The 20,548-nt window shown below is 37.5% G+C and overlaps 1 protein-coding gene across 1 annotated transcript; it reads left to right on the forward strand.

The window, feature by feature from the left end:
- Positions 1-3,375: 3,375 nt before the first annotated feature.
- Positions 3,376-19,194, forward strand: LOC107866910 (lysine-specific histone demethylase 1 homolog 3). Its single transcript, XM_016712953.2, has 9 exons — positions 3,376-3,662; positions 4,002-6,252; positions 10,079-10,220; positions 10,682-13,048; positions 13,134-13,227; positions 13,724-14,154; positions 14,641-15,357; positions 15,488-15,562; positions 18,556-19,194. The coding sequence occupies exons 2-9, from the start codon at positions 4,103-4,105 to the stop codon at positions 18,619-18,621; spliced, it is 6,042 nt and encodes a 2,013-aa protein (XP_016568439.1). The 5' UTR covers positions 3,376-3,662; positions 4,002-4,102; the 3' UTR covers positions 18,622-19,194.
- The last annotated feature ends 1,354 nt before the right edge of the window (positions 19,195-20,548 follow it).

Raw genomic sequence — 20,548 nt, forward strand, 5'->3', positions numbered from 1 at the left:
TTTTCGTTCACCTGCTTGTCTGTATTTGAGCTTTGATTGTTGTTGAAGATGATGATAATCTCAGGATTACTCAATTTGTAACAGCTGGTGATTAGATCCTTGTTGTTTGTTTGAAAAAATTGAGAAGTGAGAATCGAAGAAGAAAGATTCTTGTTATTTGATTCTTGTTGTTTGTTTGGAAAAAATTGAGAAGTGAGAATCAAAGAAGAAAGAAAACCATGTCCTTTGTTTGTTTGTTTCTTGTTGATTCTTCGCCTTTATCTTCTGATTCTTGTTGGTTGTATTGATTGTGTTGATTTGTTTGGAAAAAAATTGCTCAAAGTTCTATTCAATTGTGTTGATTTGTTTGTTTTTATGTTGTGAATTGTTGTTGTACTTTAGGCTTGAGAAGTTGCACTTTGCAATTGTAAATTTACAATGGCTATGGCAGCTGGTGGGGGTGGGGGGCTGGTGGACGGTGGTGGGGTGGGGTGAGGGGTGCTGGACGGGGAGGGGTTGGGGGAGGGGTCCTTTTTATTTTATTTTTTGAAAATTTATTATTTTTTAACTTTTAAAAATATATTTAAATTTAAAAAGTTGTAGTTGGATGATTTTCTTAATTATTTTAATATAAAATTGGTTAAAAATTGCCTCCACTCACACCCCAGACGAGTGACTACACTTTCCTTGTCCTAGTCAGTCATTTAATGCCACATAGGCAAAGTCAACCATCAAAAGATTTAAATAATAGCTTTTTAGTGGTTGTAGGGGTTCAAATGACAAACATATAAGTAGAATTGTCTAACTTTCAAAATCGATCTAGTACAGGAGCACACTGACTCATTTTGCCAATATAGTATGCATATAGTTCTAATCCGTCATGCCGTTGGCTTAAGAACTAGATAGAATATAACATGTAGTTCTAATCTTTGTTGTGACGTTGTTTCAGTAGCAAGGTAGGATGTAGCATGTAGTTATTAACTTCTATAGTCTTTGTTAGCAAATTCATTTTCGATATTGATAATGTTTTGAAGGATTTATAATTTGATTGTATTTTTTTATTTTGTTTGGTTAATTACGAGGAGTAAGTAATAGGCAACAACAAAATGCTATGAGTTGTACAATGAATTTTTGAATCTGAAAATATCCTTATTTTTAATATATAATTGCTGGTATATGTGTTTAAAATAGTATGAACAAGCCAATGAAAATCTAAAAACTTGGAAAGATTTTCAAACAAGCACAATTTGTTGTAGATTATTTCAGTTCTCAACCATTATAACAGCAAACAAATGATGATTCAAGAAAAAAAAATTTTAGCAAAAATTAGGTTCTTCTTTCTTTAGTCTACTTACTTTTTGATTATCTATTTTTAAAAAATTATGAGATTCAATATCATCAATTAATGAAAATTTTATCAACGTACTACGTATGTACACATATATGTTATGGATAAAAATGATGTGAATTTGAAGGTTATAGTTATTATACTAGGGTAATTAAAGACAACCACAAACATAAGTACCATATACACATGAGTTTAAATTTTATATAATTTTTTTTTGCATTATTAGATAATGTTAGAGATAAACATGCTAGCTTTATTAAGTAACTAATAATATTCCTTTTTAAATATGATTATAATTATGGCAAAATATAAAATACTTTTTAAGCTCTAATCAAAATTAATTCATATTTATCTTATTAACCAACTTTATCGTTCTTTCTAAAACAAAAAATTTTAATTAATTTTTCTCAATATCATACTTATCAAAAGTGTATAATTCTTTAGTACCATAAACGATTTCTAAATTTTCGATGCTTCTTCTTATGAAATTATGCCAGAAAAATGATAATAATATAACCACTAATACAAATTAAATTCAATAATCAATTCTGAGAAAATTCATAAACAACTTGAAAATACTATTCGACTAAAAATAATTGAAGAATCAATAGAGAGGAAAAACACACACAAAAAAAAATAGAACAAGAAGTTAATATTGAAATAGGAGATGTCGAGCTAATTTACTTTAACTTTATTGATAAATTAAATCACCGTTTATCTATTCACCATTTGAGATTTTTAGATATTAATTAAGAAAGATAATGAAATAGCGAATGACTCTTCTGAATGTAGTGGTATGGACTGCGTATATTTTACCCTCCCCAGATCTCACTGTGTGGAAATACACTGGGTTTGTTGTTGTTGTTGTGATGAAATAGTGAATGAATTATGGGACAAGTAATTAAGAGATTGAGGAAGATGGGAACTTTGGAGAGGAGAGGGAGAGGAGTAGAAAAAAATATATAATTTCTGAAATAGAAAATTAATTAAAAATTAAATTTAAGTTTGGTGCATTGTTGGTGTATTTTTTTTTTACACCATTAGGTAATTATTATCTGTTTTTCTCGAGTGAAAATATAAAAATGAATAACCTGCTATAACAAATAAAGTCACATGATGATGTAAAAAAAAATACTTCACTGGTGCACCAAACTTAAACTCAGTTGGTGACATGTTATAGCAAGGCTAATATGATCTGATGATGTAAAAAATGACACACTAATACAGCAGGGTTAATATGGCTCAATGGTGTAAAAAAATAAATGCACTGACGATTCACAAAATTTAAACTCTCTCTTATATATGAACACTACACTTTAAAATAATTACAAAAAATCATCTAGGATAAACAATATGCGTTTATCTTCGGATTAGCCACACCATCTAAAATTCGCGTGTATGTCTAGTTGAAACAGGGGATAAGATTTGTTGTTTGTGTTCGTGATCACGAAGTAGCGGACTGATGGTAGATTGTTGTTTGTTTTGTTGTTCATCGAAGATGGCGATTTTGTGGTGCATTTCTTATTGGAGTTTGAGATGGAATGTGGATGAGTTGTTGCTGCAATGATTTTCGTTTCATAGCTCAACTGAAGTGGTTAGAACAGAGAGTAAGGTTTGGTGGTGGATAGATCTAATGATGTGGAGTGTTGCGATGATGATAGTAGTTGCTGGTAGTTCATTGTACGACGTAACAGGAGAGGTCGCGGCGTGGGGGTGTTGCGATTGCGATGATGGTGGTTGCTGGTGTAATAGGGATGTGGTTGATGATGTGTCTTTGCTTGTATTTTAATGATTTTTGATTATGTATCTATGACGATATATCTCTATTGTTATTCAAGATACTTAAGATTTAAAACTTAAATTCATATTAAAAATATTAAGATACACAAACTTTAAAATTTATTGTGACACAAAAAGATGATAAACTTATAACTAATCTTATTATTATATAATCGAAATATCCGCATATATAACTCTTACATATTAAAAGCACTCAATAATTCTTAACCATATAATAAAATACCACATTACATTATGCTCATCGAATAACAAATATTTCAATAAACTTTACTTTACACATGATTAATAGAATCTAATTTCCTCTAATAACTCCAATCAATCAATTTTCCTCCTTAAACCATACTTTCCCACTCCAATAAAATACAAAAACTTACATATAAAAATAAAATACCCCCCAAAAAATAAATCTCCATGTCGTATCAACGTTTCCTTGACAGTAGGCGCAGTTCTTCTCTTCCTTTTTCCGGCGAGTCGCTAACGTGCGCATCCTCCTTTGTTCTCCATTAACGCTAACGTGTTCAGCTTCAACGTTCAGGTTCCGATCCTTCACTTTTCCCCCTTTCAAAAAAACCCTAGGTTTTTTCGTAATTTTGTTGAGCTTTTGTGTTTCTCAATTTTGAGCATTTTTCAGCTGTTCTGAGTTAAATTGGATGTTTTTTAGTTACTTAAAAGTGAAATTAGTGTTGCGGAATTGTTAACATTTGGTTTAAGGAAGAAATTTGTGTTTTTTTATATGAAATTTGGATTTGTTTTGCTGATTTAGTGTATTGGAAGGGTTGTATGTCGAATGTGAAGATTTTCGTTAGGGTTATATAGTGTAAGTATATTGATGACCTTAGGGTTTATGAAATTTGGATTTGTTTTGCTGATTCAGTATCCTGGGAAGTTTATGTACCCGCGGACGATTTGACCGACCCTGCTCCTGCTACGACATTTGATGGTTATACATGTGGAGGGAAGTGTGAGTATTTTGATATGGGTTTGGTAGATATGGGGGAGGAGAAAGTATCTAAGAAGTGCGTTGAGATGAAGTTTGATTCAGGGGATGATGAGCCAATTGGGTCTTTATTGAAGTTAAAAAGCAAAAAGAAATCGAAGAAAGTGAAGGTGGATTTAGGTAGTAGTAAGGAGGTGGTTGATAAAGCAGTGGTTAAGGATGAAGATTTGGGTGGGATGGATGATACTTTAGCTAGTTTTAGGAAAAAACTGAAGGTTCCTAAGAAGGGTAATGGATCTGTGTCAAGTATTGGGAAAAGTTTGAGTAGCAAGTCCTGTAAGTTAACGGTGAAATCTCCAGATGGGTCTGCGAAGGTAGCGGGAAAGATTGATGTTGAATGTCTATCTGAAAGGATAATGGATAAAGGTTTTGAGAAAGGGAATAAGAGAAAAAGTAAGAGAGCAAAGGTTGCTTTGGAGCTGAAGAAATCGCAGATATCTGGGGATGTGTGCTTACAATACGATAAAGAGAGTGGAAAAAGCTCTCCCAATAGCATGGATGGTATTCTTGAAGATTCACTATCAGCTTTTCTGAAGAAAGGGCGTTCTGGTTTGACTAAGAAATCCAACAGTTCTTTGCAGTTGAAAAGAGGGAAGGGAAGTGAAATTTTGCACTCTAGCCCGTCCATATCCGCAAGTATGTGCCAGAACTTGGTTGAAGAAATTCCTGAATCCAATGAGAATGTGCATGTGGCACTTGATAGAGGTTCAGTAGATATGAAGTCAAAATCAGGTGATTTATTGTCTGTAAAGCAAGAATTTGTGCAATACATTCCATCTCAGTCTGATTCAAGGCCAGAGCTTTCTTCATCTGCATTTAACAATGATGAGTTGTTGAAATCATGCATTGACATTGATGATGCATCTGCCATAGAAGGATCTCAATCAAATGTACGGGCATGTCATAACAAGGTCACAGGTGTCTTAGATGGTGGGGTCAAATGTCACATTAAACTTGGTGAGGAGGAAACTGCCACAACAAATAATATTGTGGGTGGGAATTGTGAGGATATTCATGATGAGGGTGTCTTGAAGAACCGTTCTATTTATCATGGACAGTTTTCTTCCAAGGATGGTTTTACTGATCATCCAATTGTAACAGGTCATGATATTTCGTCTGCAGATACCGTTACTCATGTGAATATCGAGAAGTTTGAGCATCCCGTGTTAGAAACCAAGTTCAATGCTGATATAGATGTGAACTCAAATGCAATTTTAAGCTGCCGAGAAACTCATGTACATGATCAAATATGTTCTTCAAACCGAGCAGATGATTCAGGTTCTTGTAGAAGCATTCAGTTATTGAACAAGCATGATGATACAGCTCAAGTTCGTTTAAGGCCTGATTTTGTTGCAGCAGAAAAGTGTTCACTTGACGTTGATGATGAGAAGCGAATTTCTGGTGATTCTGTTTATGAGCAAGCTTGCGCTCCAGTTTATTTGCCAAAGGAGGATAGGCAATTGTTTGAGGGTGGGTTGTCTTCAGTGTCTGTAGGAAAGAATCAGCAAGTTAATGCCAGCCAGATGAAGCACGAGGACCAAATCATGGAGAATGGTGATGACTCATATGGTTCTTCTAAACAAATGACTATTGATAATTCTGCTACCTTATTGCGCAAATGCAGTTCTGTTTTCCATCAGAGTCAACTGGCCGATGATAATTGTGAAGGTGCACATCATCAAAGCCGTGACTTTGTTTCCGGAGATGATGAAGCTGATGCCACATCTTCTCCATCAATTACACCAAAATGTGATGAAAGTGTTGCTGAAGAGTTCGAGTCTAAGCTGTCATCTGAAGGAAAAGAGCAGATACTCTTTTCAGGTCAACGCGCTCCACGTAAGACGAAAAAACGTAGGCACGGGGACATGGCCTATGAGGGGGATGTGGATTGGGAAATTCTGGTGCATGGGCAAGATTTTCTTCTAAGTCATCAGGATGGAGACGGTCTACATTCCTTCAAAACAAGAGAGAAACTTGAGTCGTCGTTGATAGTCATGGATACTGAAAATGGTGGGGTAGCAGCAGTGTCTGTCGGACTTAAAGCTCGTGAAGTTGGCCCAGTAGAAAGAATCAAGTTTAAGGAGGTACTGAAGCGCAGAGCTGGACTCCTGGAATATCTGGAATGCAGGTAATGACTGATTTTGCACTCTGAATACCATATAGGGTCTTCTAATACCTTACTATTAAGTGCCCTACAGGAGATTTTCCATGAGATAACTAAATTATGTTTATAATCCTTCCTTTAATTTTTGTTTCCTTGGAGTCATTCTAATCTCCGTTTCAGTTCATTACCGCAGAACTTGAACTAGTCTATGGGTATTTGAACAGAGAAATAAATACGCTCCTGCTTTCCTTGAAAAACCATTAGATAGAATTCTTCCAAGAGTTGAATGATTAAAGAAAATTTTCTATAGTTAAAACTAGGGACCTCCTTCTTAAGGCAAAAGACCATACAATAAAGTTTGAAGATAGTTCTTATGGTGAAAGGAGAGAAGGTTTTAGTTAATATTTTAATTTGTAACTATGTACAACATAATTCAGATGGGCTATCTCTGTTTAACCTGCTGGCGAACATGGCTGTGTTTCTTGTTAGTTTCAGTAAATTCTGGGATAATGTTGCAAAAGAATTTTCCTCTCTTTTAGATAGGTGATGTTGCTTGTTTCCTGACGTTGAATATCATTTGTTACATCCTATGTTTGTGCTTGTTTTGATAGCCATGGTGCTGAATTGAATGCATCATTAGAGAAGACGGAAGTGTCTTTTTAGTGAAAATCAATGACTAAGGGAAGGCTTCTAAATCTGACAAAGATGCTAGTTTTATGACTTGATGGCTTAGTTTAGATAAACTGATAAAATATGCCCTTAAAGCTGAGTATCTTTCGTCTCCCATTTTATGGTTTCCAAGAGATCCCTGAGGTCTTCTGGCTAACGGTTCAAAACTTGGTGATAATGGGCAGCTACCATTCTCCATTCAAATATCAATGATTCTGTCTTTCGTCTGCTGCAGGAACCCTACGGCATGTGCCTAACCCACACATCACAAGTTATATAGTTACTACCGGTCTAAAGCCCTTAGGTCTAGCATCTTTCCTTCCCTTGTTCTCATAGAATAGAACTTTGGTTTTCCATCTCCCTCCCTCTCTCTCTCTCTCTCTCTCTCTCTCTCTCTCTCTCTCTCTCTCTCAATGATGTGGTAGGTTTTTTTTGAGCGTGCAACACATCTGACTAGTTGGCTATGTAATTGTAACAACTCATATAGTCATGTTTGTTTCTGGCGTGGTCAATGTAATTGTAACAACTCATATAGTCATGTTTGTTTCTGGTGTGGTCACATTGGTGTCATCCCTTGTGGACTTATAGGTGGCAAGTGGGTGTGTTGGGTTGAATTTGGGCAGGTCAAGATGGTTGAGTTAATAAATGAGCGAGTGTGGCCGGAATGGGCTGAAATATGGGCCATAACTCAAACCCGCCAACTCTTACTATGTTTTAATTGCTTTTTTGTTCTTTTACATTGTTTTTGGGATAACCGTGGTGTCCGGGCCAGCTTGCGCGCATCTCGACTTATTCCACGGAATACCTTCCACCTCCCACAAGTAACAGGTACCGGGTTCTAGCCACCAAGGTTGGAATGGATGGGAAGAAATCACCTAGTTTTTCTCTTTTGGGAATTGAACCTGAAACCTCATGGTGCTCAGCCCAACTTCGTTGAACCACTAGGTCACACCCTTGGGTGTTTCTTTTACACTTTTTAGTACCTTATGAAATTATTATTTTTTGTCATTATGACTACATATAATATATCAAATAAAAAAATTGTCTCTGAAATATTTTGATAAGATTTCTCATGAAACCTTGATGGGTTGAGCTAATAAATGGGCGGATCAATAATCAGCCCAAACTTAGATGGGCTGCATCTAATTTTGTCACCTCTGCATATGGAGTTATGGTCTACCTACTGTAATAACCACTGATGAACCAAAGAACAGTATCTTTATCCAATATTTTGTTAACTTTTCTTTGTTTGGTATTTTAGATCTAATTTGCTTGGGCACTTCAATTTTGGTGCCTCACCCGTGTTGACACGACGTGTGTGAGTTTGGGTGTGGGATTTGTACCTTATCTGACAACCAATTCTGGGTACTTTGACCAAAATCGACGAAGAAATTTCGGGAAGATTCAATGATTTGTTGAATCAAAACAAAAGGTAACGTGATATTAAAGAAAATGGAATACATTGTATATAGAAATTTTTACATCACTCCGTTCCTTTGATCTCCTTCCTGGAAAGTCCTCTTGATCAATATTGTCTCCACAAGTTTCCCACATAATATCTCATAGTTTTGGTTTTATAACTCTATTTTTAGATATTTGAATTGATTTTAGCTGAATCTCTACACCCGTATCCATACCTGGATTTGTATCCCTGAATCTTAAAATCAAATTCATGAAGGATCCAACCTCTAGATCCGCACTTGTATCGGACGTCCGAGTCCGAGCAACTTAGTTTTACATAATTTTGATGAAGCCAAATATATTTTCTAGTTTATGAAAGATGGAAAAGTATTTTCTGTACTTTTTTGGTAAGGTAAATCAAAAATTATCTTCTTTGTTAATATGTGTAAAAGCACTTGGTTGGATAGGGAGGTTTCTACCCTCCTTTTAAGTGTCTTTTATTCATATCCTGGTACTGTGCAAGAGACGGGAGCAAGTAGTTTCCTTTTTGAACAGGTTATTAATTTCAAATCTACTGAGAGATTCTAAGTATCAATTGTTCTATGATGCATCTGACGAGAATATCATTAGACTATGTTTGGTTCCCAGAATAGGAAGGGAGGAATAAGAGACAGAGAAGCTAACTAACTTCCTTTCTTCTCTGGTGAGTACTGCTTATTTTATTTTGAGCTGTGTATGGTTGCAATTTGGAAGGGAAGTAAAAGATAATATCCTTTCTCATTTCATTTCAGTTCTAGACAGATTGGAAAAGCTGATGTGTAGGGAAATCCAACCCCTCTATCTTTTGGTTGTATCTCAGCAAGCAAGAGATATAACCTGACACTCCAATTTTTCTTCCGCCCCAATCTCCGCCTTTCTTCTTCTTTTTTTTTTTTTTCTTTTTTTTTAACAAACATATTGTTCATGATCGCTGCAAATATTTAAATTAGGAGCATGAGAGGTGGTGATCCATTTAGAATTTTCATAATATGAGGCTAAATTTCTAAACTAAAAAGAGAGAATTTAAATTTCTTTGTAATGCAGGTGGGTGGGTCTTTACGGTTCTCAATTCTCACCTTACCCTATCTTGCAGCATGTACTGGAACTTATACTCGCCCACCTTGCCTCTTCTCATGTAATTTATACAAAAGCCATTCTTAGGAAGGTAGGGTTATAATGTTATATGTCCTGAAACAACCTCTCTACTTCATTTGAGGTAGTGGTATGAACTGTGTACACTTTATCCTCCCCAGACCCCACTTTGTGGGAATACACTGGGTATGTTGTTGTTGTTGTAGGAAGGTAGGCTTATGTATGTGCATGCATAGACAGTTAGAATATTATTGCAGAATATTATTGCAGATACTCTTTTTTTAAAACAGGTGTTCTCTCTTATCATGACAGTATAGGGGCAGACGCATACACCCTGGAGTTTCGAACCACTGCACCAATCAGACCAGAATTCCATAGGGGACTTCTTCACTATAGAAAAGGCTCTCTCTAATAACTATTCTTGAAAGCTTCCTCTCTCTAAATTATTTGTTAATGGGCAGTGGAAATCTAAGTTTCGTTACTTAAGGAGTTTGGTTTTTGCACTTTCCATTGTTAACTTGCTCACAGTTGGGGATCATTGTGTATCTACATGTTGACTTTCCTTTATGTTGCAGTGTAGTTGTCTTGGTTATTCATATTTTCATAACTGACTCTACTTCTCTTTTGGTGAATCTTTGTTGCGATGCAGAAATTGGATTTTGAGCCTTTGGAATAAAGACATCAGTCGCGTCTTGCCTCTTTCAGAATGTGGAGTGTCTGAAAGCCCTGTAGTGGATGAGTCACCTCGGGCTTCTTTAATTAGGCAAATCTATTCATTTCTTGATCAATATGTAAGTTTTTCGCAATCCTCCAATTTCACATTAGAACTTTCTTATTCAAGCTTTAAAAAGGAGATCTGGTCCTTTTTAATACTCCCTCCGTCCCATTTTATTTGTCGCCATTTGACCGGGCACGGAGTTTAAGAAAAAAGGGAAGACTTGGTAAAGTTTACCAAATTATCTTTTATCAAAAAATGTGCCAATATCTTTTTTTTAATTAAGTGGGACCAATAAGGATAAAAGGGTAATTGTGTCTTTAAAAAGTTGCCTAATAAGGAAAGGCGACACTTATTCGGGGACGAACTAAAAAGGAAATGATGACACATAATTTGGGACGGAGGGAGTATGATCTTCTATGTTAAGCCACTCAAGTTCATGAACTTTTCTTTGGTTTCTAGTTTTGAACTCCTCATTTAAAGAACTTGTCGTTGTTGCTTATCATTGTTTTTCACAGTTTACCCACTTTTAAACAGGGCTACATAAATTTTGGAGCTGCTTCAGAGAAGAATAAAGCTGAAAATGGTTCCAAACACAACTTGAAAATTTTGAAGGATGAAAAAATTGTAGAAAAATCTGGAGCTCCTGTTGCTGATACAGATGATGGAGTTTCTTTTATTCTTGGGAGGTCAAAGAGTTCTGAGATTATCATGCCGGAGAAGAATGATGTCTTATCTGATGAAGGGAAAAAGGCAGAAAAATGTGGAACTGATTGTCAGATCATTGATAGGCGGGCCTTAGAGTTATCTACTCTAGCAGAGCCCCGAGAATGTCCTGTTGATGATTGCCGTGTAAATGGTTATCTTGATATCCAGTCACCGCGTCAACCATTTGATTTAGGTTTAGTTGCTCAAGTGCCTTCAAGTGAAGTGAAGGATAGTGAATTACAGAAAATTGTAGATCCAGATCTTTTGCCTCCCAACAATACTGAGATTGACAGTAGAACAGCCAATAAATATCTCGTGATTTCAGAAGATTCCTGTGGGTTCCCACCTGATTTATTAGGGAGTCAAAGGCTGAACACATGCTGTGATTCAAAAGGGAAAAAAGAAATAATTGTTGTTGGTGCTGGTCCTGCTGGACTAACTGCGGCTCGGCACCTGAAGCGCCAAGGTTTCCATGTTACCGTCCTTGAAGCCAGAAGTAGAATAGGTGGTCGTGTTTTTACAGATCGCTCATCTCTCTCTGTTCCAGTGGATCTTGGTGCAAGCATTATTACTGGTATTGAGGCAGATGTGGCGACTGAAAGAAGACCAGATCCTTCTTCATTGATTTGTGCACAGTTGGGTCTTGAATTGACTGTATTGAACAGTGATTGTCCCCTGTATGATGTAGCTACTGGCCAGAAAGTACCAGCAGATCTGGATGAAGCATTGGAAGCAGAATTCAATAGCTTATTGGATGACATGGTACTGTTGGTTGCTCAAAAAGGGGAGCATGCGATGAGGATGTCCCTGGAGGATGGTTTAGAATATGCCCTTAAGAAACGCCGCAAGTCCCGTTTTGTGAGAAATCATATAGGTAATGAACCACAAAAATTATCAGTGACAGCAATGGAATCCATGACACTTTCTGATGGTGGAGTTCCTCATCATCATAATTCTAAGGTAGAGATCTTGAGCCCCCCTGAGAGGAGGGTAATGGATTGGCATTTCGCCAACCTGGAGTATGGTTGTGCTGCATTGCTTAAAGAAGTCTCTCTTCCATATTGGAATCAGGATGATGCATATGGAGGTTTTGGTGGAGCTCATTGTATGATTAAAGGTGGCTACAGCTCCGTTGTTGAATCACTGGGTGAGGAACTTTGCATTCACTTGAACCACATTGTTACTGATATTTCATATTGCAAAGAAGACGTTCCAACAAAAAATGACTTGTTTAACAAGGTAAAAGTTTCGACATCAAATGGACGAGAGTTTTCTGGAGATGCAGTCCTTATTACAGTTCCATTAGGGTGTCTCAAGGCGGAAGCCATTAAATTTTCACCACCTTTACCCCACTGGAAAGATTTATCTATCCAACGGCTTGGTTTTGGTGTTCTTAATAAAGTCGTCTTGGAGTTTCCTGAAGTATTTTGGGATGATTCTATTGACTACTTTGGTGCGACTGCAGAAGAAACAGACGAGAGGGGCAGATGCTTTATGTTCTGGAATGTCAAGAAAACTGTTGGGGCACCTGTTCTTATAGCGTTAGTTGTTGGAAAAGCTGCTATAGATGGCCAGGAAATGAGCTCCTCCGACCATGTAAAGCATTCATTGCTGGTCCTGCGCAAGCTTTATGGTGAGAACAAGGTACCTGATCTAGTTGCTTCGGTGGTCACCAACTGGGGAAAAGATCCTTATAGCTACGGGGCTTACTCTTATGTGGCTGTTGGGTCATCAGGAGAAGATTATGACATATTGGGCAGGCCTGTGGAGAACTGTTTATTTTTTGCGGGTGAGGCTACCTGCAAGGAGCATCCTGACACGGTTGGTGGTGCAATGATGAGTGGGTTACGGGAAGCTGTCCGCATAATTGATATATTGACTACAGGCACTGATTACACTGCTGAAGCAGAGGCAATGGAGGATGCAAAGAGGCATTCAGATGTTGAAAGGAGTGAAATAAGGGACATTATGAAGAGACTTGAAGCAGTAGAGCTCTCAAGTGTTTTGTGTAAGAACTCTTTGGATGGGGTGAAGATCGTGACCCGGGAGAATCTGCTAAAGGACATGTTCTGTAATGCCAATACAACAGCAGGAAGATTGCATCTCGCAAAAGAATTGTTGAAACTTCCGGTAGAAGTTTTGAGATCCTTTGCTGGAACTAAAGAAGGGCTTAGCACACTTAATTTGTGGATGCTGGTATGATTCCGCACATATTTTCGTTTCATGCCATATCTGTCTAACTTAAATTGCTTGTTGTCCGACTCATGTTTGTTGGTCACAGGACTCCATGGGCAAGGATGGGACCCAACTCTTGCGTCATTGCGTTCGTGTACTAGTACTTGTTTCAACCGATTTGGTTGCAGTCCGACTGTCAGGTACATTCTCCTTTGAGAAAAGGAACTAAAACCCCACTCCCCTTCTGCTTTCCTTTGGATCTTCTATTGTGAGCCTTTTTTTGACTTTTTTTTTTTTTGGTTGGTTGGGTGGAAGAGGTGGCCTGCTGCCATTCTTGGAACTATTCAGCTTTATTCCCTTGCTGTTGCTATAAGCTGATTTCTACTTTTGCCATTCTTGGAACTGTTCAGTTTTATTCCCTTGTTGCTATAAGCTGATTTCTACCTTCTGCCATTCTTGGAACTGTTCAGTTTTATTCCCACGTTGTTCCTTTCAATTATTACTTGCACATCCCCATTAGGGTTATGAATATTCTCCGTTACCATTTCATGTGTTTCAGATTCTATGCTTTAAACTCAAAATATTTGCTTTCTATATCCATTACTGGCTAATGATCCTTAAATTGTTATATCATTAGTGCATTTGCTTCTTCCTTGCATTTCTTTATTGATTCTGTTCTTGTCATATTTTATTCAGGCATCGGGAAAACTGTTAAAGAAAAAGTCTGTGTGCATACCAGCCGTGACATACGTGCTGTAGCAAGTCAGCTTGTCAATGTGTGGATAGAACTTTTTCGAAAGGAGAAGGCTGCCAATGGTGGTCTGAAATTACTAAGACAATCCACTGCCACTGATACTTCAAAGAGCAAACACATGGCAGCACCTGGAAAACCACCGATTCGCAATCCTCCTTCGGCAGTAGACAGTAAACGGGGTTCTAAAGTTTCTTCATCGTCTGGAAATCAGAGGCTGAATGTCAAGCCAGCTACTCTAGAAACTATTCCAGATGTTGAACCATCAACCTCCCAAGCTTCAGTAGGAAGGCAAAATTTTCCCATGTCTGAGGAAGAGAAGGTCGCGTTTGCCGCTGCAGAAGCAGCTCGTGTTGCTGCTCTAGCAGCTGCTGAGGTTAGTTTCTTATAATGTGTTGTCCCCTAGATTTATTAAATGTATTCATTTTTGTTCATTATGGGCATGTGGTAGATTTTTAGTGTTTTTTTTGGTTATTCCTCGAGTATGTAAGTAAAATAAGTGTAAACACACAAAGCTGGATTCTCTGTTATGTTGCTTTTGGCTAAAAGAAGTACGATAGATAAAAGCATTTGTAATATAGAGCAGTCCAAAAGCAATATAACAGTGTATCATCCCCTAGATTTATTAATCGTGTTGATTCATAGTCCAATATGGGAAGGGAATATGCTACATTTTTTTACCTTTTTTATTTATTCCTTTGAGTAAGTTATTAGAAAGGGTGAAAACACAAAGTTGGATTCTCTATTATATTGCTTTTGGGCTGCTGTATATTGCAAATGTTTTATCGTCTTATGTTCTATTTTCTCAAATAAATCTTGGTTGACTCTTAAGAAGTTGTACATTGATTACCCTTCATTGCAGGCTTATGCTTCATCTGGTGCCAAGTGTAACATGCCACTGCAGCTTCCTAAGATACCCTCATTTCACAAATTTGCTAGACGGGAACAATATGCAAATATGGATGAGTCTGACATCCGAAGGAATTGGCCTGGTGGTGTGGTAGGAAGGCAAGATTGCTTATCTGAAATTGATTCTCGCAACTGCCGAGTGAGGGATTGGTCTGTTGATTTTTCTGCTGCTGGTGTGAACCTTGACAGTTCAAGAATGTCCGCTGATAATCGCTCACAGCGTAGCCTCTCAAATGACAATGCTTGTCAGTTTAACTTTAAGGAGCACTCTGGAGAAAGTGCACCTGTAGATAGTAGTATATTCACCAAAGCGTGGGTTGATAGCTCAAGTAGTGTAGGGATAAAGGATTACAATGCCATTGAAATGTGGCAATGTCAGGCAGCTGCTGCTAATTCAGATTTCTATGATCCAGTTATGCATGTCACTGATGAAGAGGATTCAAACATGTGTTCCCAAATGCTTATGAGAAAGCATGATGCATTAGTGTGTGAGAGCTCTGCCTCACAAATTACTGTAAATAAAGAGATGTTAGATAATCAACCGAGAGGAGCAGAAAGAATTAAGCAGGCTGTTGTAGATTATGTTGCATCTTTGCTGATGCCACTTTATAAAGCAAGGAAACTGGACAAGGAGGGGTATAAATCCATAATGAAGAAAACTGCTACAAAGGTCTGATTTTTACCCAATCTCGCCTTAACTTATCTAGCCTGTTGGGTTCTTTAAAAATTTTCCCCATAATTAAGGTTCTTTAATCTTTTTATATCTGTCCTTTGTGAACTGATCTTGTTCCAAACTTCAGGTGATGGAACATGCTACGGATGCTGAAAAGTCAATGCTTGTGTACGAATTTCTCGATTTCAAACGTAAAAACAAGGTACAAACTACGCTCAGTTGATGTGACCTTTTTTGCATTGTTTAATAGGTTCTAACTGCTTATTGTTGTGCTGCTCTTAAAGTTTCTTAAAACTAAAAATTTTGTCTGCAATATATGCATTTAAGAAGCACGCCAAGCTAAAAAAAGTTGTGGGTTTCATGAAATGCAAATAAGCATAACCAAATGCATAGATAGGAGTAAAGAGTGTGGAAGACTGACCCTTCTCTTAGTGTATAAAATTCAACTATTTCAAAATTTAGTATGGCCAAAGCACGATTGAGATGGTTCGGACACGTGAAGAGGAGGGGCATGGATGCCCCGGTCCGTAGGTGTGAGAGGCTAGCGTTGGATGGTTTTAGGCGGGGTAGGGGTAGGCCGAAGAAGTACTGGGGTGAGGTGGTTAGGCGGGACATGGAACAGTTACAGCTCACCGAGGACATGACCCTAGATAGGAATGTCTGGAGGACGCGAATTACGGCAGAGGATTAGGGCCAGTTCGGGTCGCTAGTGTAGGGAATTACTTGGTGGGGGTTTTATTCTTGTCATGATTCCGTGTTCCGTGTTCCATGTTGTATTACGAATCTGTGTGCTTTCCCCTGCTTTCCTCTGCTTTATATTACTTATGGGTGCCGTATTTATGTTATGTAATCTGCTTCTGTGCTGCACTATGTGTTTGTGTGGTATCTCGTGCCTTGAGCCGGGGGTCTATCGGAAACAGCCTTTCTACTTCATCAGAGGTAGAGGTATGGACTGCGTACATCTTACCCCCCCAGACCCCACTAGGTGGGAATACACTGGGTTTGTTGTTGTTGTTGTTGTAGTATGGCCAAAGACCTCTCCTGTCAGTTCCTTTAAATTCATAAGCAGTTCATCGATGCTAAGAGTTAAAGAGTATGGAACACCTGCCCCTTTTTGCTTTCTCAGAAAAGGATTTTCCTTTTTTTTTTTGGTATAGAGAGGGTTTAGAAGTTAAACTATTGATTGGAACTTTAGGTGAGATCTATCCTTGACAATATAGGTTCCTGTCATATAGAGGAGCTACTCTTGGTCTAGTGCTTGGAAATTTGACAAGCATTTTAAACCCACAAAAGGAAAGAAGACATCTGCTGTTTGAACATTTTTTTATCTCCCCCCTAAAAATTCTTATGCAATTGACACATTATTTTTGCTTGATCTTTAATATCTTATTTAGACATTCGTTTTCCCAAAGAAAATTACTCCCTCCATTTCAATCTATGCGATACAGTTTTACTCGGCAAGGAGTTTAAGAAAAAAAGAAACTTTTGGAACTTGTGATCTTTATTACATCTGTATGACTATTAGATTTTGAATCTTCTAGTCTTAAACATGCTACTATAACATGTGTGCGGCTATAAAGCTTCTCATTACGGAAATGTGTCATTTTTTTTGAAAGAGCTAATTAGAAAACAGTGTGGTAGATACACTGGAGCAGTGGGATTATCTTATTTGAGGATCACACTTACATTAGGTATGGGTGTTTACCTGCTTTTGTCCATAGGGATGAGTGAGATATATAGAGAACCTTTGATTTTAGGTTTAGTCTCTAATTTTCCTTACAACGAAAATTGTCTACTATTGGAATCATGAGATTAAGTGGGATTGAGGCATAATTGATTGATTAAATATGAAATTGTTGAATAAAGGATAAACGTTCCTACCATTAGCTGTTTTCAGATAAAGTGCCTTTACATATATCTTATAGCAGAAAGTGGAGATTTTTTGTTTTGGGGGTAAATTAGGCAGAGGAAGAGAATGGAAAACAGCATGATTATAGGGACGACCCGGTTCATACCTACTCCGTAGGTGTCGGGGAGGGGGGGACCACTCCGGGCCTGACCTACGCGCCCTCACCAAGCTGGAGGGGCGTTTCGAACCCCCGACCCTGCCACACCACGGTAAGCAAGCTTACCGCTGAGCCAAGGCCATCCCTCCAAAACAGCATGATTATAAAAAAAAGAAAAAAGAAAGAATAGGGAAATGGAATGGGAATGGGTGAGTGGAGGAGTTACTGAAAGGGAACTGTTTTCTCTTGTTTGGTTTTAGAGTAAGAGAGGAGGAGAAGCGTATGTTTCAAATTCTAGACTGTGGACAGGAAAGCATGTAACAGTTATGGTGATTTGTAATTTCCTCCCTTTTTAATGACTACCGAGCAATGGATGGCAAGATCTTAAAACGTTTATAGTGAGTTAAGTTTCCAGAGATAGTGTTTGTTTCTTTCTTCAGTTAAACTGGGTCGTAGGGCAACTTGCAAACCCTTTTAACTTTTCAATATCTTGATAAACCTTGCAAAAATATGACTAGTCCCTACAGTAGAAAAAGGAAATAAAACATGCAACATAATCATAGGAACTAATATTTACTCGTCTTGCCTTCATGTATGGTCTTCTAGTGACATCCTATAAAAATGGGACAATACGGAGAAGATCAAGCATCGCCTCTTCACAAGGGTGACAAATGCAAAACTTCTTGTCTTCATGCATTTGTACTCAGCTGCAAACATTGCTGAATGTTGAGAGTGAAAATATTCTACTCCATCTCTTCAAGCTTTGTGCAAGTGAAAAGATTTAGTGTTGGCAGAAAAACGTGATCCTTAATCTTGTGTTTTTTCACTCTTTCCTTTTCTTGGAGTTCTCAATAGTATGTAATCGTCAAAATGGTTGCTTTTATTCCAATTCTGCCCTTCACCACAGTAAACATTTTTATGGCACATGAAAACCTTTTACGTCTTCCGTCGTGCAGACCTTTGGATAGGTTGGATTATTATGATAAAAATAAATAAAAGTAAAAATTATGTGAATCTCTTTGGAGATATATTATGATAAAAATAAATAAGAGTAAAAATTATGTGAATGTCTTTGGAGATATATTGCAAATAAAAATACTTCTTTTATAACATTTGCTCAATATGAGTGGTATTTTTTCACTTTTCATTGGTTCTCTGCCTTTGATTTGTTGTATTGGTAAATCTGCAGATTAGAGATTTCGTGGACAAGTTGATTGAAAGGCATTTGCAGATGAAGCCGGGTGCAAAATCATAATGGACAAAGGATGAGTAGTCACACCCTTATTGATGCTTTGCAACAGGGTGGTTAGTCTGATCAATTTTTTCATGACTGGGTACAACAATCATTGGCGAGTGAGAAATGCAGGCTTCATTAAAAAATTATGCCTGCTAAGGTAGTTGTCTACAGAGCTGCAGTCAAGAAAGACGACTCTTTTGTTGAGCGTATCATGGACTGTTTATTGTCAGAGACACTGATTAATTGCCCTGCAAATTTGAGACTTCTGACATTTCTGTTGCAGTGTGCGTGCAAGAAAAACATTCTCAAGGTGGCAAAGTAGGGTGAAAAGATTAACGTGTCTGCCCTGTGAATGTTATACTTCTACTCCTGCTGACAGACATGAATTCCTTCAGAGATGACAAGATTAGGTTTAGAATTGGTAGTCAGATTTGAATTTGTATTATATAGGGAAAAAGTAGCCCTTTTTTCCTTCTGTTCATGGTTTCCCTTTGATGAACAATCACTTCTGACTTTTCTTTAGTTTTGGTATGTGTACAGCTCAGGATTTCTATCATTGCAACAAATATACAGAACATTTTGAGGGCGTCATATGCTTCCTTCATTTTGAAATATTTATTTCTCAGAATAAGTAAAAGCAAAATTTTCTATCTTCTCTCTCTTGAAGATTTTTTAGTACTGAAGATGAAATCTCTCAGATATGCTATATCAAATTTCTCTCTGATCTGTGGACTGCTCCACACAATCAAAGAGAACATTGATGAGATATGTTCTTTTGGCGATCGTGTCCAAGTGACTTGATCTTTGATCATGAAGTTTCCTAATCCCTTTGCATCATCCAGTGAAGAAGGCATAAAGAAGAGGGAGCAAAGGGATTACATAAGTGAGTTTTCTATATCCCCTTCTCCATTTCCTCATCTTGCCCCCTTGTGGGAAGAATGATCTGTATTCTCTCCGATGGTGAATGCCAAGTTTCGGGGTAGTACATGTTATTATTATGGTGAAAATGAGGTGATTGTTGCCCCTTGTACTCATTCTTTCAATGGAAATGTTATGTTAATCAAATGCATTTCATTTTGCATTAGAAGTTTGCAATTGATGAAGACATGCATGCTAAAGAACTTTATGCATAACACTAGTAATCCTTTGATTTCTCACATACGCTATCTGTTCTTATATATTTCCTTTATTGTCAGGTTAAGCATTTAGCTGAGAGAATACTGGGCAGGAGGAGGAGAGTCTTCTCTTTTGACTTTCTATATATCCAATCCTTATAGGTTGCTTTTCTTGATTTGACTGAGCCTTCGGATTTGTTGGGTCTCATTATATAGTCCTGATCTATTTGCTTTTGAGGGCCTGCTTCATATTTGGTGTTGCCAATTAGAAATTGTGGTCATTTCTCCTCCTATTGTCTCACTCCGTGTCTCTCTAAGATTTCGAGGAGACTGACCATCAATCTGGCAAGTAGTATGCCCTGTGTGGTGAAATTTGATCGTATACAATTCTGCAGAAACATATATCTTATCATATTGAACATCTTGGAATGGAATACTAGCGGCAGATACATAATTGTGGGCAGCAGATAAAGGCGAAGCATCAGTTATGCTGTTTCAGTGCAGAATGATATTGATTGTAAGCATCCAATCGAAATATCTCTTTCTCCATATGTCCAAGGCTGTATATAAGTCTTCTGATGTGTTCAGGTCAGGCAGCCATACAAAGGGGAAGCCTGAAATTCTTTATTCCAGTGATCATTGTTCATTTTACTGGGCAGTTATAGTAGACTTTATGGTCTTCTAATCAGCCTATCTATCTGTTTGTGCTGAATCTGTTTGCAAAAGGAACTGTTCCCACTTCCATTGTTTAGTTAATCACCAGATTTCTTTGTAGTGTGTGTTAGTCGAATACATAACATCTTTTACATAATTTTCTTAGCATCTAGTTA

This window comes from Capsicum annuum, chromosome 4 (assembly GCF_002878395.1).
Source record: "Capsicum annuum cultivar UCD-10X-F1 chromosome 4, UCD10Xv1.1, whole genome shotgun sequence".
In the NCBI taxonomy this organism is placed as follows: Eukaryota; Viridiplantae; Streptophyta; class Magnoliopsida; order Solanales; family Solanaceae; genus Capsicum; species Capsicum annuum.